At 32.4% G+C, this 27,802-nt stretch overlaps 2 protein-coding genes across 2 annotated transcripts; both read left to right on the plus strand.

Annotated features, from left to right (window-relative positions):
- The first annotated feature begins 25 nt into the window (after positions 1–25).
- Positions 26–24,267, plus strand: LOC139863372 (uncharacterized). Its single transcript, XM_071852010.1, has 7 exons — positions 26–133; positions 440–860; positions 954–1,212; positions 1,297–1,466; positions 1,531–2,082; positions 22,727–23,104; positions 23,243–24,267. The coding sequence occupies exons 1-7, from the start codon at positions 26–28 to the stop codon at positions 24,265–24,267; spliced, it is 2,913 nt and encodes a 970-aa protein (XP_071708111.1).
- Positions 24,268–25,982: 1,715 nt separating this feature from the next.
- Positions 25,983–27,767, plus strand: LOC139862974 (ras-related protein RABA6a-like). The gene is made up of 2 exons (XM_071851610.1): positions 25,983–26,204; positions 27,329–27,767. The coding sequence occupies exons 1-2, from the start codon at positions 25,984–25,986 to the stop codon at positions 27,765–27,767; spliced, it is 660 nt and encodes a 219-aa protein (XP_071707711.1). The 5' UTR covers position 25,983.
- The last annotated feature ends 35 nt before the right edge of the window (positions 27,768–27,802 follow it).

The raw sequence follows: 27,802 nt of genomic DNA on the forward strand, positions 1-27,802 counted from the left end.
GAAGGAAGAATATCAACATCTTAATATGTTCTCGGCTCTAAATGGGTTAGAGGAGGATATCAACGATGGTGATGAATGTGATGTTAATGCAAACATGGATGAAACATGTGACTTCATGGCACACAAAGATCCGGTGGGTGCAAGCACACCCAGTACATCGGTTCTCAATGTTTAGCATCGCTTCGTGGAATATTAGGGGTTTGAATCGTGTCCCCAAACAAAACGAGGTCATGGAGGTTGTTAATGGTAATAAATTGTGTGTGTGCGTGCGATTCTTGAATCTCATGTTATTATTCATAAACTTAGTGTTATATGTAATAAAGTGTTCCCTAATTGGCAATGGTCATCAAATAGTAATAAATGCCAAGGAGGTACGAGAATCATTATGGGTTGGGATCCATCTATGGTAACTGTTATGGTGTTATCGATGTCATACCAGGCTATTCATTGTTTGCTTGAGTCTGTCGCTGATGGTAAATGTTTCTATACGTCTTTTATTTATGCTCATAATCGGTATATTATGAGAAGGCCGTTATGGACAGAATTATCAATGCATTCTTCATTTGTGGGTAGCCATCAGTGGGCTATTCTCGGTGACTTTAATGTTTCTTTGGAAGTTGATGAATCGTCTAGTGGGTCGTCGAAGGTTACATTGGCTATGAGGGAGTTCAAGGATTGTATCGAGGGTATCCGTATGACTGATATCAATCGTTCAGGGTTCCAGTTTACGTGGAACCAACGCCCGAATGCTAGAACTGGTATCTTGAAGAATATTGATCGGGTTATGGTCAATGATGCGTTTCTTAATGATTTCTCTAATGCTTTTGCTCTATTGGAGCCTTATAGAATCTCGGATCATTGTCCTGCAATATAGAAGATTCCGAGTAATATTAGGTCAAAACCTAAACCGTTTAAATTTTGTAATTTTATTACAAAGAATGAGGATTATGCAGATACAATTCATAAGGGTTGGATGGTTGAAGTTCAAGGCTGCCATATGTTTAGAGTCGTTAACAAACTCAAAGGTCTGAAGAAGCCTATTCGAAAACTCACTTGGAAACGCGGTAACTTGCACAAAAGGGTTATAGAACTTCGTGATAAGTTGGATGCAGCCCAGCGTAATCTGGATATGAACCCGAACTCCGTGGATATTCGAGAAGCTGAAGCTGAATGCCTTCGAAATTATAATGAAGCTTTGATTGAGGAAGAGATGTTCTTGAGGCAAAAAGCAAAGATAGATTAGTTAAGAGTTGGTGATTGTAACTCAAAGTATTTTCATAGTGTGGTTAAATCTAGAACTAACAGAACTCATATACAATCGATTGAAGATAATGATGGTGTTCGAATTGATGGGGTTGGAGTTACCGATTTTTTTGTTAAGCATTATGAGGCGTTCTTAGGCACTTCCCAGCTTGCAAACGAGCTAGACGCTCAAGTTTTCGAAAACAAAATATATCTGAGGCAGCGTTGCATATGATTAGGGAAGTCACTTATGACGAGGTGAAGATGCTATATTTAATATTGGGTCAGAAAAATCGCCTGGACCGGATGGGTTTAATGCGGAATTTTTTAAAACGTCGTGGAATATTGTTGGTGAAGATGTGACTAAAGCAGTGATTGATTTCTTCAAAAATGGAAAACTTCTAAAGCAGATTAATCACACAATTATTACCCTTATCCGTAAGGTGCAGTCGCCTAGTAAGGTTACTGATTATAGGCCTATTTCTTGTTGCAATGTTCTCGATAAATGTATTAGTAAAATTATCACGAATCGCATCAAAATGAGCCTTTATGAGGTGGTGGGTTGTAATCAATCGGCATTCATTCCCGGAAGGAGGATTTCAGATAACATTCTTCTTACGCAGGAATTGATGAAGGACTATCATACGAATAGGGGTGTTGTGAGTTGTGCATTTAAGGTGGATATCCATAAAGCGTATGATACTGTTGACTGGGGTTTTTTGGAGTGTGCTCTGCGGTGTTTTGGTTACCCGGATACTATGGTTAAATGGATCATGACGTGTATCTCGTCTACTTCCTTTTCAATTGCAGTTAACGGGGACCTCCATGGTTACTTTAAAGGTAAGCGGGGTCTCAGGCAAGGGGACCCTATGTGTAAAGACCCAGAAAATTTCATATTAATAAATTAATTACAGGATAAAATGTTTCCGACACGATAAGCGAACCTATTATGCTGAATCTTAAAACTTTTTGAACTAGTTTACACATTCATGTACCTTTCAAATTTTTTTCGATGATTCACGAACGTCATAACCTGTGATAAATATATAATCGTTTTATAATGTAAGATATTTTTTAAATTTATAAGAAGAAACGCAATTAAATCAAAGATGTACAAGTAAAACACTATTTGCTACAGTAAAAATTATTTTGCTACAGTAAACACTATTTGTTACAGTAAAACACTATTTGCTACAGTAAAAAACATTTTGCTACAGTAAACACTATTTGTTACAGTAAAACACTATTTGCTACAGCAAACACTATTTGCTACAGCAAACACTATTTGCTACAGTAAATATTATGTCGTCGAACTAGCAAAGAAAATGAAATGAGCTGTCCAGCCTAGCCATGTGATCGCATGGCAAAAGCACTGAAAACCCATGCGATCGCATGAGGACCAAATTCAGGAAATGTGTCTATAAAAGCCAGCCTTGTTCTGCTGAATTAGGTACACCATATTGAATCAGAATTCAATCTCACTCTTTCTTTCTATATTTATTTTATAATTATAAATTTAAATTAAGTTTAATAATAATAAGGTATATGCGAGGGTGTTTTTAATTCGGCTTTCAAACCATTTTAGACTAAGGAAATATTGGGTATTGTTTGGGGTATTGTTCTTGAATCCAAGGCCAACCATACAGTCGTCTACCATCATTACGTCTACACAATTTGCCTACAATATTGAATCTCAATATTGAACCGTAAGTTTATAGTCTCCCTTTTTAAATACTTTAAAAAATTTTGGGCTGAGAATATATGCAATTTATTTTAAACGCAATGGACACAAGTACATACTAAATTCTACATTGAGTTAAACCGAAAATACCTTAGCTTTGGTAACTAGTAGCTGCCAGTACATAGGATATGGACTGGTGGGCGCGAATAATTATATATGGATCCATAGGGCTTGACATCCCCGTCCGAGCTAGAGCGCTAGCCTTTTAACGGACGTATGTTATTTGAGTTTATGACACTTTGGTTTACGTGTATTAAAACAAATAGGGTAATTATTATTATAGCGTTAAGTTTAGTTACCAGGGTGCTCTGTTACGTAGAATCTATTGATAAACTTTTGATGAAATCTTGTGGTCTATCTTTATATACTTATGACTCGAGCAATTAAACCTATAACTTACCAACATTTGTGTTGACCTTTTTAGCATGTTTTATTCTCAGGTCCTTAGACTGCTTCCACTGTGATGTGCTTGTTGCCTGCATGGAGTCTCTCATGCTTTGTATAAAGTTTATTGCATTCGAAACAAAACCACGTTGTGTAATAAATAAATTGACTGTGATGTCAACTTGTAAAATAAAGACTTATGTATTTTGGGGATTTGCTTATACCTAAGCACTCGCCCACATGCTTATAACTTTCTATGTTTAGAAAGTCACTTATTTTAATGAATGCAATATTTTATCAAAACGTATCATATAGAGGTCAAAACCTCACTGTGGAATCAATGATTAACGTGCCGCGTCAATAGCGATTTTGACGGGTCGTTACAGTTGGTATCCGAGATTGAGGTTATAGGGAACCAGAATTTACATTAATATGTTTAACTGGTAATTGTTAGGAAGCATTAGTGAGTCTGGACTATGAACATATCTGTTTTTACCGATTTTTGCTTATCATCTTGTCAAAAACACTATATATGATATATTTATATGTTAATGTAATTATTGTTTCAATTATGTGATAGATGACTTCTTCTAATCAAATTATTTTGTACGACTTGGAATCGGACACTGAATCTATTCTCTCCACAACTATAAAGGACGTTCCAATACCTATTAAAGAAGAAATTGTGTTAGCCGGGGAATCTCAACTCCAGGTAAACCCAAAGGAGGTCCCAGCTCCACCCATCCCTGGTTTTTCGGAGCCACAGTATCGTTTCGATGGTACCGTGATCCCTGGAATAAACGAGGGCCGTCCATTTCTAAACGAACATGGATACTGGTCGAGATACACCGCCGACGGGCGGGTTGTGCCGATTACGCCTGGTAGATATCGGATCATGACCACCGGCCGAACATATTCTCCTATACATGACTCAGACAGTTCATTAGGTGAGATCAGTGAGGAGGATGAGAAGGAAGTAAAGGAGATTACTGAAAAAGAAGTTAACAAAGGAAAGAAACCTGTAGTCACCAACCCAGAATTGCCAAATCCAAAAATTAATAAAGCAATTGTTGCTCCTAATGTTGCTACCCCTAGTCACCCTTGTCTTACCAACTCTATTGAGGTATCAAGTATCTCAGAACCACAACAAAAATATAAACGTACCGCTCAAATAAGCGTTATTCCAGAACCTGATAACAAGAAGCCTCGTCGTTTTTAAAAAACCATTTCCGCTACGACATCACTTCACGCATTGTATAATATTAATTAGTGTGCTTTACTTTATTTTACGTATGTTTTATGTAAAATAAACTTATGTGAATAAGTGGTATTGTATCGTTGTACCATAGTGCATTGAAGAATAAAGCGTGAAATGAAAATGCATTAGTTTTTCATAATAGAATATCATTTGAATGGTAGTAGTTAATTGTTGTACTAAGCTATTAAGTATGAACTTTAACGGGTATGTAATATCCTAGAAATAATTATAAAACACTAATAAGAAGAAAAGGCTTTTATAATAATTGGTTCATATTATTAATATGCTACAATTAACTATTGACTACTCATTATACCTATAATATTCTATATGATTAATTTATCTCTGTTGCGTTTATTGAAGAAACATGTCTCAAATGTCGGATGCTGAGTTTGAGGAACTAGTCGAGAAACGTGTGAATGAAAGAATTGCTGCAGCTGAGGCAGCCGAAGCAGCGGCCAAAGCAGCAGCCGAAGCAACAGCCGTAAACACACACTCACGAAACGGATGCTCATACAAAACTTTTCAAGGATGCAAACCACAAACGTTTAGTGGAACCGAGGGACCAGTCAGTCTAACCCGATGGTTTGAAAAGATGGAGTCTGTTTTCAAAATCAGTAATTGTGCGGACGGAGACAAGTCAAAGTATGCTTCGTGCACGTTGCAAGATGGTGCACTTACTTTGTGGAACAATTATGCTAAAGCAGAAGGAGTAGATACAACATATGATATCTCTTGGGAAGAACTGAAAAAGATGCTAATCGAGGAGTATTGTCCTCGAAATGAGATCAGAAAAATGGAATATGAGTTACATAATCTGAAGGTTTTTAGCGCGAATCTCAAGAACTATGAACTAGCCTTGTTGTGTCCTGAATTAGTGCCAAACGAGAAACGAAAGATAGAGATGTATATTGACAGTTTGTCAATCAATATCAAAGGAAATGTTACATCATCCAAACTGAATACGATGCAGGAAGCCATGAGAATGGCACACCAAAAGTTCGATTAAGGAACCAATTACCGAAGTCAAGACAACTGAAGAAAAGAGGAAATGGGAGGACCATAAGGGCAAAATTTCTCACCCGAAGAGGCAAGAGACCTTTAAGGGCAAACAATATGGGGCAATTGATAGCCCATACTACAAGGGACCCCATCCGTTCTGCAAAAGATGTTACACACATCATGCAGGTTATTGCCATGTGGTCTGTGATAAGTGCAACAGGAAAGGGTATGTGGCGAAAGATTGTTATGCCACTGTTTCTGGCGTGAAGACAAACCCGACCGATGTCAAGAAATGTTTTGGATGCGGGAAGCCTGGTCACTTTATAATTCAATGCCCTGATAAGGAGAAGAACAAAGAACCCGCACGTGGGAGGGCATTTAACATTAATGTCAGCGAAGCACGTGAGGACCCTGATCTTGTTACGGGTACGTTTACTGTTAATAATCAACTAGCTTCTATTATGTTTGATACGGGTGCTGATAGAAGTTATATGTGTAAAGACTTTAGTTCTAAACTAAAATGTGCATCATTGCCTCTAGACGATAAATATACTATTGAATTAGCTAATGATAAACTGATAAAAGCCGATAAAATTTGCCATGGTTGCGAAATAAATCTCGTTGGTGAAACCTTCAAAATCGATTTGATACCCGTAGAATTAGAAAGTTTTGACGTAATCGTTAGCATGGACTGGATGTCCAAAACAAGAGCGGAAGTTGTTTGCACTGAGAAAGCGATCCGCATCCCTTGAAAGGATGAAACGTCATTAATGATTTATGGGGAGAAGAGCAACTCGAAGCTGAACCTTATCAGATGTATGAAGGCCCATAAACTTATAAGAAAAGGTTGTTATGCTATTCTAGCACACATGAAGAAGATCAATACCAAAGAAAGAAGCATTGATGACGTGCCGGTTGTAAGAGAATATCCCGAAGTATTTCCAGAAGAATTACCAGGGCTACCTTCAAACAGATGTGTAGAATTCCAGATTGATCTCGTACCAGGAGCTGCACCTGTAGCCCGATCCCCATATAGACTTGCATCTTCATAAATGCAAGAATTACAAAACCAGTTACAAGAATTATTGGACGTGAATTTATTTGCACCAGTTTTTCACCTTGGGGTGCTCCTATTCTGTTCGTCAAGAAGAAGGATGGATCTATGAGAATGTGCATAGATTACCGAGAATTAAACAAATTAATGATCAAGAATCGGTACCCATTACCGAGGATTGATGATTTGTTTGATCAACTGTAAGGATCAAGTGTTTATTCTAAGATTGATCTACGCTCCGGATATCATCAGCTGAGAGTGAAGGAAGAAGATGTTCCTAAAATCGCGTTCAGAACCCGTTACGGTCACTATGAGTTTTTAGTCATGCCTTTTGGATTGACTAATGCTCCAGCAGTATTCATGGATCTAATGAATCGCATCTGCAGACCGTATTTAGACAAATTTGTCATTGTTTTTATCGATGACATATTGATTTACTCGAAGAACAAGGAAGAACATGAGCAACACTTAAGACTGGTACTGGAGGTACTCAAGAAAGAAGAACTGTACGCAAAATTTTTGAAGTGTGATTTCTGGTTACAAGAAGTACAGTTTTTGGGCCATGTTGTCAGTAAACATGGAATTAAAGTTGACCCCGCCAAGATTGAAGCCATTAGTAAATGGGAAACCCCGAAGACTCCAACACAATTTCGCCAATTCTTAGGTCTTGCTGGTTACTACCGAAGATTCATTCAAGATTTCTCTAAAATCGCCAAACCCTTAACTGCATTGACTCAAAAGGGAAAGAAGTATGATTGGTCTACGGAACAGGAATCCTCATTCCATTTATTAAAGAAGAAGTTAACGTCTGCACCCATTTTGTCATTACCAGAAGGAAATGATGATTTTGTGATCTATTGTGACGCTTCGTGCCAAGGTATAGGATGTGTATTGATGCAACACATAAAAGTTATCGCATACGCCTCACGATAACTAAAAATTCACGAAATGAACTATACGACGCACGATTTGAAACTTGGAGCAGTAGTTTTTGCACTCAAAATATGGAGACACTATCTATATGGCACCAAGTGTACAGTGTACACCGACCATAAGAGTCTTCAGCATATTTTTGATCAAAAACAACTCAATATGAGGAAACGTCACTGGGTAGAGTTATTAAACGATTACGATTGTGAAATCCGTTACCACCCCGGAAAGGCTAATGTTGTAGCCGATGCCCTAGGTCGGAAAGAAAGAGTAAAACCTCTTAGGGTCCGAGCTTTGAACATTACAATTCGTACTGATCTCACAAAGCAAATTCAAGCAGCGCAGTTAGAAGCTTTAAAAGAAGAAAATGAAAAAGGCGAAATGAGTAAAGGATTAGAAAAACAACTTGAAGTAAAAGCCGATGGAACCCTGTATTTTTGCTGGTAGGATATGGGTACCAAGACATGGTAACCTAAGGCAACTAGTACTGGATGAAGCACACAAAACGAGGTACTCAATTCACCCAGGAAACGAAAAAATGTACCACGATCTTAAGAAGTTCTATTGGTGGCCTAATATGAAGACAGAAATTGCTACTTATGTAAGTAAATGTTTGACATTTGAGAAGGTCAAAGCTGAGCGCCAAATGTAAAGACCCGTCCTAATCCATCCGGACGAAGTCCATATCGATTATAAACGATTCACAACAGTTGATTACATCGCGAGGTACTTGACCTCTATATGATACATTTTACAAACATTGCATTCGTTTTGGAAAGACAATCTTTCATTACATCTAAAGTTGACGACATGCATACCATTTCATAACATATCTTACTATAATTGATTAAATAACAATCTTGATGAACTCAACGACTCGAATGCAACGTTTTTTGAAATATGCCATGAATGACTCCAAGTAATATTTCTAGAATGAGCAAATGCACAGCGGAAGATTTCTTTCGTACCTGAGAATAAACATGCTTTAAAGTGTCAACCAAAAGGTTGGTGAGTTCATTACTTTAACATAGATAATCATTTCATAATTTTTAATAGACCACAAGATTTCATATTTCCATTTCTCATAAACATACGTCCCATGCATAGAGACAAAATATCATTCGTATGGATTGAACACCTGGTAACCGACATTAACAAGATGCATATAAGAATATCCCCATCATTCCGGGATCCTCCTTCGGACATGATATAATTTTCGAAGTACTAAAGCATCCGGTACTTTGGATCGGGCTTGTTGGGCCCGATAGATCTATCTTTAGGATTCGCGTCAACTAGGGTTTCTATTCCCTAATTCTTAGATTACCAGACTATATAGGGTGATATTCGATTTGATAATTCAACCATAAAATGTAGTTTTGATCACTTGTGTCTATTTCGTAAAGCATTTATAAAAGCAGCGCATGTATTCTCAGTCCCAAAAATATATATTGCAAAAGTATTTAAAAAGGGAATAATGAAACTCACCCAATGTATTTTGTAGTAAAAATACATATAACGATTTTGAACAATGCAGGGTTGGCCTCGGATTCACGAACCTATAACAATTGTGTATTTATTAATACGTATAATGTAAATTATAAAATTTCATTTATTAATATGTATTATTTATATATTTATAGTTTTATAGAATTTATTCTAAATTCCATTTTAAAACGTATACTTATATTATATTTTAAGTTATATTTTATATATATCGATTTTATGTATATATATTTATAATGATTAACTTTTATATAATTAGTGACATTAATATATCTATATGCATATATTTATGATTACTATTGTATTTTTGAAATTTTATTAGTTTGTTATGTGAATTATTAATACAATTCTGGTATATGCCATAAATATATATATATATAGTGTACAAAAGATTTATTTGTTAAAATAATAATTTAAATAATAATGATTTACTAATAATAATAATAATTGTATTAATAATGATAATACTAATAGCAAAAAAATGAAAATGATAACTGTTAATGATACAAACAATAATAACTCTAAAATAGTATTAATACTAATAACATACTTATGTTAATAATAAGGGTTCTAATATTTATAAAATGATAAATGATAATCATAATAATGATAATAATTCTTAAAATGATAAACTTAATGATAATAGTATTAAAATTATTTATACTAATGCTACCGGATAGTATTATGAATAATGTTACTTAATAATAATACTACAGATAATGATAATATAACTATATCAAGGTTAATAATCTTATTTATCATGTTATTGTTAATAATATTGATACTAATTAATAATACCATAATGGCAATCGATAATAACAATACTAGTATTAATATTTGATAGTGATAATAATATTGATAATAACAATAATGATAATAATAGTTGTAATTGTAATCATGATAGTAATAATAAATAATAACTAGTACTTATATCAATAACAATAACAATAATATTAGTACTAGTTAATAATAACAACAATTAATAATAACAATATAAATAATAATAATAATAATAATAATAATAATAATAATAATAATAATAATAATAATAATAATAATAATAATAATAATAATAATAATAATAATAATAATAATAATAATAATAATAATAATAATAATAATAATAATAGAAAGTGGACTACCTCAAATAAAGTCAAAAGAAAAAAGAAAACTGTCGCGAACGGGACTCGAACCCGAGACCTCTCGCTCCTCGTCCCACACACTTAACCATCCGAACCATTCTGTCTTTCTGATATTATCTATACTTATATAAATATAAACCCGACATCCTGTGCCTTCTTCTTCTTCTCAGTTTAACAACCAACCAGTGAACTCCAATAGAAATCCAAATAACGAATCAAGAATTATAGTAAGACTGGAATATTAATTATAAACGACTTGTAATGACATCCTTTTGTTCAATTAATCAAAATAAATTTAAAATTTTACAGACCTGCTGTTCGTGAAGTAAGAAAGCAACTCGATCCCTAATTTTTAATTGAAGACTGTTTTGGCAAATGGTTTCAACACAAAGTAGTTTGTAAATCGTTCCTGGAATCTGTTTGATCCTTCAATTGAATCGTAAACATTGTCTAGACTTCTAATTTTGCAAAGAACAATCCTGTTGACTTTTTAAAATTGAAGCTTTGACTTCGAAATTAGGATTCGATATAGAAAATTGGAAAATGAAACTTTCCAGATAGTTTGTTCAAAAGATTCCTAGAAACTTTGCATTTAAGGATTTTAAAAATCAAGACAAAATCAAACAATTGCAAATTATGTCAATAACAGAGGTTATGCGAGTGTTCTTCAATATTTTGGGTTTAATTCTTCTGTTTTCTTTTGAATTGCATTGACAGTGGGTTATGTAAAAAGAAAGTGATATCATTACAGTTGATTTCGTACAATATCATTTGTTTTGTAGTTCAACCGAATCGACAAAAAATTAAAGCAGGAACAGAATAAAAAAAAATAAATAAAAGATATATTTGATATAGATGGATAACAGCTTTGTTTTGGATATATCTGATTGATTTCAATTATTTTCACAAAGTTACAGACAGAAAACAAAAGTGGTTGAAATGAGCATAAGGTTTGGATTCCCAAATCTAATAATACTTATATATATCTTTATATAAATCTATGTGTCTATTAATATTTATATATATCCTATATATTATATTTATATACAATATTTTATATATATGTATATATATATACCTATATATATAAATCTGAAAGTATATATCTGGTTATCTGATTAAATTTGTATCCTGCATAAAAAAAAATATCTTAATATTATTAATAATACTAATTTTATTACTTAATATTAATATTAATCTTAATAATGTGTCTAATATTAACAATATAATATAAATAACATTATTCATGATATCATAATAAGGATAATGATAATAATAACTTTAAATGGTATGGAAAGTCTTGTAGTTAAGTTAATAATATATTTAGTAATCATAATAATAACTAAGATCAATGATACTATTAATGCTAATAATAATATTAATAATAATACTAATAATAATATCCAAATTACATGTATCCATGCTCATGTTTATATATTTTAATTAGTAATACCAATAATACTGATTTTATTACTAATATTTATTTTAACGATAGTAATAATAATAATATTTTTAACTTAAGATTACTTTTAATATATATATTACAATTTGTTTATTATGTAATGTTTAATAATTATGTACTATGTATAATCGAATTTTTATACATTACAATATACATATAATCATGTTCATATATAAAAATTATATACACTTATGTACGGATTTGTTACAACAATAATTTGTATCCTATTTTATATTTTTAAATTTTATTTATTTATTTATTTAAGATATATATATATATATACACATTTTTATTTACAAACAATTGTTCGTGAATCGTTGAAAATAGTCAAAGGTTAAATGAATCAATGTAAATAGTTCACAAATTTTTAAGACTCAACATTACAGACTTTGCTTATCGTGTCAGAAATATATAAAGATTAAGGTTAAATTTGGTCGAAAATTCCCGGGTCATCACAGTACCTACCCGTTAAAGAAATTTCGTCCCGAAATTTGAGTGTGGTCGTCATGGCTAACAATAAAAATGTTTTCATGACGAATAGGAGTTGATAAATAGAGTTTTATTACTATTGAGTACTAAAGGTAAAATGATTCGATTATTCGAAGTGTACGAATGAAGCTATCGCAAAGGAGTGAAATGAATAAATGAAGTTTCGTTTTAACTTGTGACGTAGTCATGGTTGAATTTAGAAGATAAGGTGCGTCTTAAATTTTGACGTTGTCTTGGTTGAATTCCGGAATTCAAGGGATTTCAAAGAAAATCTTCGAAATCTAAAAGATATGATTCTTCGGTAAATGAGGAAATTAGGATCTCTTTAATTAAATGCGATGATCTGCCTTGATTGCTCTGTCTGATATTTTCACTATAAATTTATCTTTTCCATTCCATTAGTTTCCACCACTTCTATACCTTCTTTCTCAGTTCATATATCTAAAAGATTATAATAATGCTTAATCCGGTTCTAATCCTTGTTCTTATTCTGACTATCGCAATGATCATTCTTCTTTTCCAACTCCCACCGGAAGAATCTGTTTATTTCTACTATGGTCTAGGGATTATTGTATTTATAATTCTCCCGTGTCTTTATATTGCTATACGCACTGATATCCACAGTTTGTAATTTCGGTGGTGTTGTTGGGCTTTATATTTTTCTTATATATCGGAGCTTCATGCTCTTGTTTTCTCTTCCCGACTTTAAATCAAGCGAATAATGGTCCAGAATTTGTAGATATAGAGTTCTAAATGATTATAATGTTCTAAGCAGGGTGGAACATGATAGCACGATTTGATTTTCAAATTTATCAAAAATACAGATGATAGAACTATCAAGAATATATTCTTCTTGATATGTTCGGAGGTTATGTAGAATGAAAGAGTTATGTAACATGACACATGGTGACGTTATAATCTGTGAATCATCATGTTCCATTTAGAAACTCAGCATGACTTACTGTAATATAATCACGTTGATCAAGTGTCATTATATTATACTAACTCATGCATCAGTTCCCAACACTACTTCAAAAACATTCATATTTTAAGCTCAAAAGTTTACAGAATATAGAAACTAACAGTTTCTATATGATGTAACATTGATAGCACGAATAGATTATTGATTTCAGATAAGAATAGTTATGAAAATATCTTCAGAAATATGGAGGATATTTATAATGAAAAATACGATGATATCTTGGAATTTCTAATATCGATGGATGATGAAGAAGATTTATCCGTAAGGGTTTAGATTCGAAAGCAAGGTATTCGCTAAAGATTTCATCAGAAACAGAATCATTTGGATTCTTTGAAGTCAAACTTATTCTTTGTGATTTGTCCGCGGCTTCCTTCATAGTTTCGCATAATCCGCTTTTCAGTACTAAATTTTCTATTGAATGTTTCCAATATAATGATACACAGGAAGCACGAAGAGGTATATAATTTCGGATGTGAATATTTATGAAAATATCCTCAGAAATATCGAAGATATTGATGATGATATTTTGGAATTTCTAAGTTCGATGGTTGATGGATAAAGATTTTTCCGCAAGATTTTAACATGACTTCAGAGCAAGATATTCTCTAAAGATTTCAACGGATCCAGAATTATCTGGATTCTTTGAATATAGGGTATGGTCCTTATATTTGTCCTTGGTCTCCTTCATGGTTAACTCTATCCGTTTTCCAGTTCCAACGTTTCTGAGCGTTTCCAACTTATTATTCTTTATCATCAAACTTCCGACGACTAAGGTCGTTTACAGTTGTCTACAGTTTCTGCTGCTTCATTCAGCTTTTTCAACATTCAGAGTATCGATTCGTAAACTGGGTGTTTTTTTCAAAATTTCAGAATTTAAGATCGTAATTCTAGGAGATAATTGTTATATATATACAAATAACTATTGATGTAGAAATGCTACGAGATTCGAAATACTGATTGCTGATTCCCGGTAATTGGTATGGCAATTATTGTTACAGGGTATAGATGAATACAAGATGGGGTTTCAATGAATATAATAACTTTTCATAAGGTCAAAGATCAATGAAGTTGCTGGTAAGTTTACTGCTAATGTAGTGAGGTATAAACGGTTTTCCGGTATTGATGACGAAAGGTAAACTTATATATCAGGGTTATAATAAGTTAATCCGAGTAAAAAGTCGAAGTTGATTTGCTGGAGCTGTGACAAAATTGACTAATTTTTGGATAGAAATAGCAAAGTTATTTTCGGTAATAACAATGCCCAAAGAGTTAACACAGATACGTGTTTAACGTTTACTCTGGTTCCAAGAGTTTTCAAGTGCATAACTATATGCATCAATCTCTTCTTACGTAGATGAAATGCGATTGGTTCATCCTCTCGATTGAGGTGTTTTCAAGAATTACGAAAGGTTTGAACGCAGATTGTAATCGTCAAGATACAAATGAGGTTTAAGATGAAATCAAGTGGCAAACTTGAAGAATTGTTTAGTTTCATATGTTATAGTCAATATTTTAATTCATTTTAATTGTTCAATGTTGGTAGTCCACAGTTGATAGTCCACAGTTAGCGATTCAATAATTCATATATATATTTTAATATATAATATTCGAATTAATTAATATGTATCGTGACCCGTATTTGTCTCAGACTCGATCACAACTCAAAGTATATATATTATTATAGAATCAACCTCAACCCTGTATAGAGAACTCGATCATTACTGCATATAGAGTGTCTATGGTGATTCCAAATAATATATATAGATGCGTCGATATGATATGTCAAAACCTTGTATACGTGTCCCGATATTTAAAGTGTGTAAAATAAATAACATAAATTAAATAATGATAAATAAAGTGCGTAAAGTAAATAACAGAAATTAAATAACAATAAATAAAATTGCGAGAATTAAATTGCGATAAAATAAATTGCGATAATTAAATTGCGATAAATAAAATGTAATACGGAATTAACAGTTAGCTAGGAACAGTTAGCTAGGATTTTGTTAGCGTGGATTCTTAACAAAATTTATTATTGTTAATTAGTCTGTTTCTAATCAATTTTTATTGTGTCCATTATTTCTTCATTATGCCACTTGTTGGATTCTGATAGGTCAAAATCCAAATATGAAATTGAATTTGAATGAAAATAGTTATTCTTTGGTGAACGGATACGTATCTCGATGGTTGTAAATAGGATAGTGAATAACTGTTGAATCAGATTCGAAGAATATACAGTATAACTTATTAATGTGAAATCTAAATATTCCTCGGGTATTACCTACCCGTTAAAATATTTTCACCATTAACAGTTTGTACAAGAGAAATTTTAATTACAATCTTTATGAAAACATATATACATATATATTTTCTTCAGATGTATTCATGGATTTAATGAGTTAATATGATATTAAACTCATTTGCTTTTCGGTTGGAACTAGAATAAATAATCTCTAAAACTTTAGAGATTACATATTCGCCATGTCGAACGAAGATAAATGAGGTAGAACGATACGTAGAACGAAGATCATACTCAAGGTACATATGATGATATTGAAGCATGGATTGTTGATGGTACTGGTGTTACCGGTGCTGTTGCTGAAGCTGGTAAGTTTTGCACCACGTTTTCCAGATTGATTATTCGAGCACGAAGTTCGTTGACTTCTTCCATTATTCCGGGATGATTGTCAGTCAGAACAAGTGAGTGAATAAGGTTTAGAATTGTGGATAGAATATAATCATGTCGAGATACTCTGGAAATGAGAGAGAAAATGGTGTATCGAACAGGTTCGCCGGTAAACGCTTCGAGTTCATTGTCAAGAGGTGAATTCGGTTGGTGGAAGGGATCGCCTTCTTCACGTCTCCATGGATTAAGTCGACTACAAACCCATCCTTAATTCATCCAGAATAGATGATGGCTAAATGGTTGATCCATTTCGGTTATACTGCTTTCAGAGCTCGAGTGAAGATCCATATCGGAATAGCTGTCGGAATAGCTGTCAAAATAGCTATCAGAATCTGAGGGACTCGAACTGGTCGCAGGATTCATCTCGTACAATCAGACGAAGGAATTTCGATAAGAAATAGATTATAGGATGTAGATTAGTACCCTGCAATACATAGTTTACATATGCATATATAATACTAAAATCCCATAAGTTACGGAGGAATCTATGGAATCTGTCAGGCAAAGGTAACAATAATAGATACACTAACATATGAAGTAGTAGATACGTTAAGATATGAATTTTGTCTATACACTATTCATGCAATCCAGGCATTAAGATATGTCTAGATTAAGAATGATAAGCAAGTGATTCTCTAAGAATGATAAGTAGGTAATTTTTGACACGAAATGATAAGCAAAACATTTGACATGCAGACACGGTCGAAGTCCAGACTTACTAATGCATCCTAACGACTTATCAGTTAGACACACTAATGCAGACCTGGTTCACTAAGACCACCGCTCTGATACCAACTGTAAAGACCCGTCCTAATCCATCCGGACGAAGTCCATATCGATTATAAACGATTCACAACAGTTGATTACATCGCGAGGTACTTGACCTCTATATGATACATTTTACAAACATTGCATTCGTTTTGAAAAGACAATCTTTCATTACATCTAAAGTTGACAACATGCATACCATTTCATAACATATCTTACTATAATTGATTAAATAACAATCTTGATGAACTCAACGACTCGAATGCAACGTTTTTTGAAATATGCCATGAATGACTCCAAGTAATATTTCTAGAATGAGCAAATGCACAGCGGAAGATTTCTTTCGTACCTGAGAATAAACATGCTTTAAAGTGTTAACCAAAAGGTTGGTGAGTTCATTACTTTAACATAGATAATCATTTCATAATTTTTAATAGACCACAATATTTCATATTTCCATTTCTCATAAACATACGTCCCATGCATAGAGACAAAATATCATTCGTATGGATTGAACACCTGGTAACCGACATTAACAAGATGCATATAAGAATATCCCCATCATTCCAGGATCCTCCTTCGGACATGATATAATTTTCGAAGTACTAAAGCATCCGGTACTTTGGATCGGGCTTGTTGGGCCCGATAGATCTATCTTTAGGATTCGCGTCAACTAGGGTTTCTGTTCCCTAATTCTTAGATTACCAGACTATATAGGGTGATATTCGATTTGATAATTCAACCATAGAATGTAGTTTTGATCACTTGTGTCTATTTCATAAAGCATTTATAAAAGCAGCGCATGTATTCTCAGTCCCAAAAATATATATTGCAAAAGTATTTAAAAAGGGAATAATGAAACTCACCCAATGTATTTTGTAGTAAAAATACATATAACGATTTTGAACAATGCAGGGTTGGCCTCGGATTCACGAACCTATAACAATTGTGTATTTATTAATACGTATAATGTAAATTATAAAATTTCATTTATTAATATGTATTATTTATATATTTATAGTTTTATAGAATTTATTCTAAATTCCATTTTAAAACGTATACTTATATTATATTTTAAGTTATATTTTATATATATCGATTTTATGTATATATATTTATAATGATTAACTTTTATATAATTAGTGACATTAATATATCTATATGCATATATTTATGATTACTATTGTATTTATGAAATTTTATTAGTTTGTTATGTGAATTATTAATACAATTCTGGTATATGCCATAAATATATATATATATATATATATATATATATATATATATATATATATATATATATATATATATATATATAGTGTACAAAAGATTTATTTGTTAAAATAATAAAATAATAATGATTTACTAATAATAATAATAATTGTATTAATAATGATAATACTAATAGCAAAAAAATGAAAATGATAACTGTTAATGATACAAACAATAATAACTCTAAAATAGTATTAATACTAATAACATACTTATGTTAATAATAAGGGTTCTAATATTTATAAAATGATAAATGATAATCATAATAATGATAATAATTCTTAAAATGATAAACTTAATGATAATAGTATTAAAATTATTTATACTAATGCTACCGGATAGTATTATGAATAATGTTACTTAATAATAATACTACAGATAATGATAATATAACTATATCAAGGTTAATAATCTTATTTATCATGTTATTGTTAATAATATTGATACTAATTAATAATACCATAATGGCAATCGATAATAACAATACTAGTATTAATATTTGATAGTGATAATAATATTGATAATAACAATAATGATAATAATAGTTGTAATCGTAATCATGATAGTAATAATAAATAATAACTAGTACTTATATCAATAACAATAACAATAATATTAGTACTAGTTAATAATAACAACAATTAATAATAACAATATAAATAATAATAATAATAATAATAATAATAATAATAATAATAATAATAATAATAATAATAATAATAATAATAATAATAATAATAATAATAATAATAATAATAATAATAATAATAATAGAAAGTGGACTACCTCAAATAAAGTAAAAAGAAAAAGAAAACTGTCGCGAACGGGACTCGAACCCGAGACCTCTCGCTCCTCGTCCCACACACTTAACCATCCGAACCATTCTGTCTTTCTGATATTATCTATACTTATATAAATATAAACCCGACATCCTGTGCCTTCTTCTTCTTCTCAGTTTAACAACCAACCAGTGAACTCCAATCGAAATCCAAATAACGAATCAAGAATTATAGTAAGACTGGAATCTTAATTATAAACGACTTGTAATGACATCCTTTTGTTCAATTAATCAAAATAAATTTAAAATTTTACAGACCTGCTGTTCGTGAAGTAAGAAAGCAACTCGATCCCTGATTTTTAATTGAAGACTGTTTTGGCAAATGGTTTCAACACAAAGTAGTTTGTAAATCGTTCCTGGAATCTATTTGATCCTTCAATTGAATCGTAAACATTGTCTAGACTTCTAATTTCGCAAAGAACAATCCTGTTGACTTTTTAAAATTGAAGCTTTGACTTCGAAATTAGGATTCGATATAGAAAATTGGAAAACGAAACTTTCCAGATAGTTTGTTCAAAAGATTCCTAGAAACTTTGCATTTAAGGATTTTAAAAATCAAGACAAAATCAAACAATTGCAAATATTGGTCAATAACAGAGGTTATGCGAGTGTTCTTCAATATTTTGGGTTTAATTCTTCTGTTTTCTTTCGAATTGCACTGACAGTGGGTTATGTAAAAAGAAAGTGATATCATTACAGTTGATTTCGTACAATATCATTTGTTTTGTAGTTCAACCAAATCGACAAAAAATTAAAGCAGGGACAGAATAAAAATAAATAAATAAAAGATATATTTGATATAGATGGATAACAGCTTTGTTTTGGATATATCTGATTGATTTCAATTATTTTCACAAAGTTACAGACAGAAAACAAAAGTGGTTGAAATGAGCATAAGGTTTGGATTCCCAAATCTAATAATACTTATATATATCTTTATATAAATCTATGTGTCTATTAATATTTATATATATCCTATATATTATATTTATATACAATATTTTATATATATGTATAAATATATACCTATATATATAAATCTGAAAGTATATATCTGGTTATCTGATTAAATTTGTATCCTGCATCAAAAAAAAATATCTTAATATTATTAATAATACTAATTTTATTACTTAATATTAATATTAATCTTAATAATGTGTCTAATATTAACAATATAATATAAATAACATTATTCATGATATCATAATAAGGATAATGATAATAATAACTTTAAATGGTATGGAAAGTCTTGTAGTTAAGTTAATAATATATTTAGTAATCATAATAATAACTAAGATCAATGATACTATTAATGCTAATAATAATATTAATAATAATACTAATAATAATATCCAAATTACATGTATCCATGCTCATGTTTATATATTTTAATTAGTAATACCAATAATACTGATTTTATTACTAATATTTATTTTAACGATAGTAATAATAATAATATTTTTAACTTAAGATTACTTTTAATATATATATTACAATTTGTTTATTATGTAATGTTTAATAATTATGTACTATGTATAATCGAATTTTTATACATTACAATATACATATAATCATGTTCATATATAAAAATTATATACACTTATGTACGGATTTGTTACAACAATAATTTGTATCCTATTTTATATTTTTAAATTTTATTTATTTATTTATTTAAGATATATATATATATATATATATATATATATATATATATATATATATATATATATATATATATATATATATATATATATATATATACACATTTTTATTTACAAACAATTGTTCGTGAATCGTTGAAAATAGTCAAAGGTTAAATGAATCAATGTAAACAGTTCACAAATTTTTAAGACTCAACATTACAGACTTTGCTTATCGTGTCAGAAATATATAAAGATTAAGGTTAAATTTGGTCGAAAATTCCCGGGTCATCACACCAAAAGCCGTCAGGATTATTGCAACAACCAGAAATTTCTCAGTGGAAATGGGAAAGAATAACCATGGATTTCATTACGAAATTACCAAGGACTGCAAGTAGTTACGATGCTATTTGGGTGATAGTTGATCGTCTAACTAAATCAGCTCACTTTCTACCAATAAAGGAGACAGACAGTATGGAGAGATTAACACGCCTATATTTGAAGGAAGTAGTTTCCAGGCATGGTGTACCTATCTCCATCATATCTGATCGTGACACCCGATTCATATCACATTTCTGGCAGTCATTACAAAAAGCATTGGGAACTCGATTAGATATGAGCACCACTTATCACCCACAGACAGATGGTCAAAGTGAAAGAACAATAAAAACATTAGAAGACATGTTACGGGCATGCGTGATTGACTTTGGAACCAGTTGGGATCGACACTTACCGTTGGCAGAATTTTCATATAATAACAGCTATAATACGAGCATCAACGCAGCGCCATTTGAAGCACTTTACGGTAGAAAGTGCAGATCTCCTATCTGTTAGAGTGAAGTAGGAGAAAGACAACTTACTGGACAAGAAATTATTCATGAAACCACCGAAAAGATCATTCAAATACAACAACGATTGAAAACGGCCATGAGTCGCCAAAAGAGTTATGCTGATGTAAGAAGAAAACCGCTAGAATTTCAAGTGGGCAACAAAGTCATGTTGAAAGTGTCACCCTGGAAAGGTGTTGTACGATTCGATAAACGAGGAAAGCTAAGTCCTACGTACGTAGGACCCTTTAAAATCACCGAAAGAATTGGAGCAGTTGCTTATCGATTAAAGCTACCACAAGAACTTAGTAGTGTTCACGACACATTTCACGTGTCAAATTTAAAGAAATGTTTAGCTGAAGAGGATGTCGTAATTCCTTTTGACGAAATACGAATCAATGATAAACTCCATTTTATCAAAGAACCTGTTGAAATCATGGACCGTGAGGTCAAACAATTAAAACAAAGCAAAATACTGATAGTTAGAGTTCATTGGAACGCTAGACAAGGACCCGAGTTTACTTGGGAACGTGAAGATCAGATGAAGCAAAAGTATCCACATTTGTTCACTGGTATCGCTTATAAAACAGGTACTACTCAAAATTTCGGGACGAAATTTTCTTTAACGGGGAGGTACTGTAAAGACCCAGAAAATTTCATATTAATAAATTAATTACAGGATAAAATGTTTTCGACACGATAAGCGAACCTATTATGCTAAATCTTAAAACTTTTTGAACTAGTTTACACATTCATGTACCTTTCAATTTTTTTTTTGACGATTCACGAACGTCATAACCTGTGATAATTATATAATCTTTTATAATGTAAGATTTTTTTTAAATTTATAAGAAGAAACGCAATTAAATCAAAGATGTACAAGTAAAACACTATTTTCGACAGTAAAAATCATTTTGATAGCGTTAAGTAAAGTTGAGTTTATGACACGTTGGTTTACGTGTATTAAAACGAATAGGGTAATTATCATTATAGCGTTAAGTTTAGTTACCAGGGTGCTCTGTTACGTAGAATCTATTGATAAACTTTTGATGAAATCTTGTGGTCTATCTTTATATACTTATGACTCGAGCAATTAAACCTATAACTCACCAACATTCGTGTTGACCTTTTTAGTATGTTTTATTCTCAGGTCCTTAGACTGCTTCCGTTGTGATGTGCTTGTTGCCTGCATGGAGTCTCTCATGCTTTGTATAAAGTTTATTGCATTCGAAACAAAACCACGTTGTGTAATAAATAAATTGACTGTGATGTCAACTTGTAAAATAAAGACTTATGTATTTTGGAGATTTGCTTATACCTAAGCACTCGCCCACATGCTTATAACTTTCTATGTTTAGAAAGTCACTTATTTTAATGAATGCAATATTTTATCAAAACGTATCATATAGAGGTCAAAACCTCACTGTGGAATCAATGATTAACTTGCCGCGTCAATAGCGATTTTGAAGAGTCGTTACACTATGTCTCCTTATCTATTTATGTTAGTTATGGAGGTATTGTCGTTATTGCTTCAAAAGCGGTTAAAGGAGGGAAGCATATTTCGTTTTCACCCTAAATGTGAGAAGCTAAAGATTATTAATCTATGCTTTGCGAACGATCTATTTCTCTTCTCTCACGCCAATGTTGATTCTGTTAGGGTTATTGCTGAGTCCCTGAATGAGTTTAAACTTTGTTCTGGGCTTGTTTCGAGTATGACTAAGAGCACCGTTTTCTTTGCTAATGTCTCTCAATGGTTGAAGGAGGTTATTCTGGCCATTTTACCATTTGAAGAAGGGAAGCTTCCGGTTAAGTATTTGGGTGTACCCTTAGTGTCATCAAGTTTATTATACCGCGATTGTCGTGTCCTGGTGGATCGGGTTAAATGTAAAGTTCAAGATTGGAAGAATAAATTTCTTTCTTTTGTAGGACGAGTACAGCTTATCATCTCTGTTCTTACCTCTATGCAATTATATTGGCAATCTGTATTTATTATCCCTGATGCTATTATAAAATAAATTGAAGCTCTTATGAGAGGTTTCCTTTGGTGTCAAGGGGAATTATCTAGAGGCAAGGCGAAGGTTAAATGGTCGACTATTTGTCTTCCAAAGGATGAAGGTGGGTTGGGCGTTAAACTATTGAAAGAGTGGAATATTGCTTTGATGGTCTCTCATATTTGGCGTCTCATCACGAACAAACACTCGTTATGGGTTAAATGGATCCATGAGTACCGTATTAAAGGGATGAGTTTTTGGGATGCTCCATGTGTTGCAGGAGCTAGTGTGGGGTGGCGAAAGTTACTAGCTATAAGAGGTATAGTTCGTGACCGATTCATTATTCAGATAGGAGATGGCAGAATGGCGTTTGCATGGCATGACACCTGGAGTGATAACGGTCCCCTTATCTCGTTCATTAGTAATAGGGATATCACTCGAGCCGGGTTTAGCATACAAGCGAAGGTGCATGACATTTGTGTAGATCGCATGTGGACCTGGCTAAACGAATGGGTTGTCAAATACCCGTTATTATCGAACATGAGTGCTCCTTCTTTTGTTGATAGCCCGAATAAAAGTAGATGGAGAAACTATAATGGTGACCTGCAAGATTTTTATGTGGGTGCTGTGTGGGAGTCTATTCGTCATCATCAAGGGAAAGTTCCATGGTATAATATTGTGTGGTTCGCTAATTGTATTCCAAAACACGCGTTTATCACATGGTTACTCATGGGGAAGAAGCTCAAGATGCAAGACAAATTGCAAACATGGGAGACGAGGTACCACTCGGGTATTTCAAGCGTGTGCTCGTTATGTTCACAGGTAGCTGATTCGCACTCACATTTGTTTTTTGAGTGCTCATTTGCGTCACAGATTTGGAATTATAGTAAAAGCCTCTCAAATGTTGCGATGGGTGGTTCTCAATGGCAAGATGTAGTCGCTTGTATTGGTCAAATGGCTGCTCAAAAGACGTCGCACTTGATTGTTGCGAAACTGTTATTTGGAGCATCGGTTTATTTTATATGGCAGGAAAGGAACAGAAGGCTTTTTTTCTAAGAAGGCTATGGGATGTGAAAAAGTGAAAGAGTTGATCTATTCTACAGTTCGGATGAAGATCATGGCTATTAGTTGGAAGAATACCAAGAACGTCCAAACTATGAAAGCTAATTGAAAGATTCACTAATTTGTTGTAGTTTGGTTTGTTTTGGTTGGGTGTTGGTTTGTGTTTTTTCTGGTTTGTTGCCTTAGAGGCATGTCTCTTTAGCCGTTCTTGTGCCTTTTTGTAATATTTGTTTATATCAATATATTTACCGGGTGATCCCCTTTACGAAAAAAAAAAGTGGGGTAGTGTATGAGGAGGTGAGATGTAGTCATGTAGACAATCCTTCCCCTATCCGAGAATAAAGATAAGTCATTTCTCCACCCAGAGTGAAAACACTCTCACTAGTAGAGAAAGTTATCACTCTCTCTATTCGACAGATAGAGAGATTGCTTCCGAGTGGACCTCCGGCCAATAAGTAGGAAAAATCTTTTGAAATAATATAATAAAATTGAGACGCCATGAAAATGGTAAAATCAAATTTTCATGGGTGTTTTATCCTGTCTGAAATTTACTTTAAGCTCTAAGAGTCAGTCAAGTCGCCAATAAATCGACATTTGCTGTCAACTCAATATTTAGAGCCGCTTGAAAATGGTAAAATTAAATTTTCATGATAGGAGGTTCTATAGCATCTCTTGTAAATTAGTTGTCTCTTACACATATAATATAATATATTATAAATTAACATAAAGGGTCATAATCAAGAGGGAAGCACTTTTTGGGGGGAAGGGGGAAGCAAATTATTTTTTATTATTTTTTCATTTTTTAAAAAAACTTTGTTCACGAACATTATAGATTAGATGAAAATATGAACATTTAAAAAAGACACTTTGTGATGAATGTCATTATTTTGGCGGAAAAACGCTCGAATAAAAAAATTAAAACATTCAATGCATTGAATGTTTTGCTGTTGAGTTTATTTGCATCGTTTTGTTTTCATCTTGTGTGAAGTGTTTTTTTCGAATTTAGCCCGATTTAGAGTTTAGGGTTTAGGGTTTAGGGTTTTAGGTTTTCGGGTTTACTCCGTAAACCCTCAACCCAAAACCCTAAACCCTAAAACCTAAACTCTAAACCGTTCGTGTTAAAATATTCAATCTAAACCCTAATTTCTAAACCCCAAACCCTAATTTCTAAACCCAAAACCCTAATTTCTAAACCCTAATAGCTAAACCCTAATTTATAACCCCCTAATTTCTAAACCCTAATTTCTAACCACTTAAAAAAAAAAAAAAAAACTCAGCAGCAAAACATTTAATGCATTGAATGTTTTTATTTTTTTCTTCGAGCGTTTTCCCGCCAAAATAATGACATTCATCACAAAGTTTCTTTTTTAAATGTTCATATTTTCATCTAATCTATAATGTTCGTGAACAAAATTTTTTCAAAAAATGAAAAAAAAAATTACTTCCCCCACTTCTCAAAAAAGTGCTTCCCTCGTTATGACAATTAACATAGCGTAGGCTATAATCATGGAATGGGGCCCGCATAAACTAACCTTTGATTAAAACGGGCATGCCTTTCTCAAAACCCAAGTAACAACGACACTCATCATGTTGTAGTCCAATATTTGTTCACTGTGCACTAATTACCATCATTAACATACATCTTTAGTTGCTTTATATTCAACATCACCCTTTTAATTAACTCCAAACATAAACAGATGAAATATGATGATGGCTAGTAATCCTTTTGATGAAGATTGTGATTACTTATTTAAAACAGTTTTGATAGGAGATTCGGCCGTTGGGAAGTCCAATCTCTTGTCGAGGTTCGCTAAAGACGAGTTTTACTTGGATTCAAAACCGACGATTGGAGTTGAATTCGCTTATCGTAATGCTAAAGTTGGCGATAAGATTGTCAAGGCTCAAATATGGGACACTGCTGGACAAGAGAGGTACATATATTCAACTGTCTTTTCTTTCTTTTATTTCTAATTAATCATTTGTTTATTTAAGAATATTAAGAACACCATGTGTGTGTTTACATGTAGAAAAATTCATATATGTTTCCTTGATAAAATATGACATGGATCTTGTATAATAATGAATTAGATTAGATATACAATATACATGATATATATTCAGTTAGTTTTTGTGCACATTTCATGAATGCTTTTTGTTTTTTGTTTTTTTTTTTTGGCAAAAAACACAAATTAAATAAATAAAACTTTCACGAACATGTGAAAGGTCGGAGAATACAAACTAGGAAAGACATGGATTTACAAAGCTTATTACATCCATCCTTTCAATCCCATGAAAAAGCAATCTAAGAAAGTCACCATAGAACTACAACAAACATAACTTCAATACCAAAATTTAAACAAATTTTCTCTTTAATATTAAGCCCTGCACTTCCAACCAACATCCTATTTGCTCACCTTTGCAATATAAACCAAGGTTGATCCTTCCATATGAAAATATGAAAATACGATGACTCGAAACTAACTTTTGCGTGGACGGGTCTTTGAAGGCTCGAAACTACACCAAATCAAAAGTTCACCAACTAAAGACCACTCTTAACAACAAAGCAAAGACAAGAAATTCGTTTGAATGCTTTTTGTTAAAATAGAGGGGAATCAAAGAATTTATAGCTAATAGTAGTTGTTCTATAATTGTTCTAGCTTTTTGACTAGTCTTTAATAAATTTTGCTACTCAAGAAACAAACATCAACGCTTTGTCTCTCGGAGTATTAAATATAATGAGAAATCAAGAAATCGATCAGAGACCAGTGGTATCAAGAAGTCTCATAGATTATGAGTTCGAGTCCATTAGTGGACAAAAATGTGTGTATGTGTTTGCCTTTAAAAAAATCGATGAAACAAGTTATTATGCGTGTTTAATCAGGGTCACATCTCTTAATGGGTAAGGGATGGTCATGCCCCCCTCCAAAATGTTGTAGCATCACGTAGTATTTCGTCCTCCAGCAAACATGTTCAAGCTCCGTCGCTCAGTTCAACTCAACAATATATGGATATAGAATTGCAGGTTTTCATTAATGTGTGATGCTTCCGACTACAGGTTCAGAGCGATAACTAGTTCGTATTATCGTGGAGCACTAGGCGCAATGTTGGTCTACGACATCACAAGACAGGAAACATTCAAAAATCTAAAGAAATGGCTACACGAACTTAGAGAATTTGGAAATCGTGAAATGGTGATTGTCCTTATTGGTAACAAGTCGGATTTATGTGATTCGAGGGAAGTTGATGTTGAAGATGGACAAAATCTTGCACAACTTGAGAACTTATGTTTTATGGAGACATCCGCAAAGGAAAATTTAAATGTTGAGGATGCATTTCTCCAAATGATCACCAAAATATACGAAATTGCAAGTCTGAAAAGCCTTGAGGCCAAGAAAAATGAGCCAAACCCTAATCTTGATGGTAGGAAAGAAATAATTGTTGTTGATGATGAAATTGCTCCCATTAAACAAAATGGTTATTGTTGTACAAGCTGATTTTTAAAGGTTGGCTTCAAATCTACTTTTTACTG

Source organism: Rutidosis leptorrhynchoides, chromosome 8, assembly GCF_046630445.1.
Source record: "Rutidosis leptorrhynchoides isolate AG116_Rl617_1_P2 chromosome 8, CSIRO_AGI_Rlap_v1, whole genome shotgun sequence".
Lineage (NCBI taxonomy): Eukaryota > Viridiplantae > Streptophyta > Magnoliopsida > Asterales > Asteraceae > Rutidosis > Rutidosis leptorrhynchoides.

Excerpts from the sequence above, each read along its gene's own strand:
- LOC139863372 (XM_071852010.1), top strand. The coding sequence starts at position 26 with ATGTTCTCGGCTCTAAATGGGTTAGAGGAGGATATCAACGATGGTGAT. Across the intron at positions 1,467-1,530 it reads CAAAATATATCTGAGGCAGC|AAAAATCGCCTGGACCGGAT; the intron begins GTTGCATATGAT and ends ATATTGGGTCAG. Across the intron at positions 23,105-23,242 it reads CCTGGTGGATCGGGTTAAAT|CTCTTATGAGAGGTTTCCTT; the intron begins GTAAAGTTCAAG and ends AATAAATTGAAG.
- LOC139862974 (XM_071851610.1), top strand. The coding sequence starts at position 25,984 with ATGGCTAGTAATCCTTTTGATGAAGATTGTGATTACTTATTTAAAACA. Across the intron at positions 26,205-27,328 it reads GACACTGCTGGACAAGAGAG|GTTCAGAGCGATAACTAGTT; the intron begins GTACATATATTC and ends TTCCGACTACAG.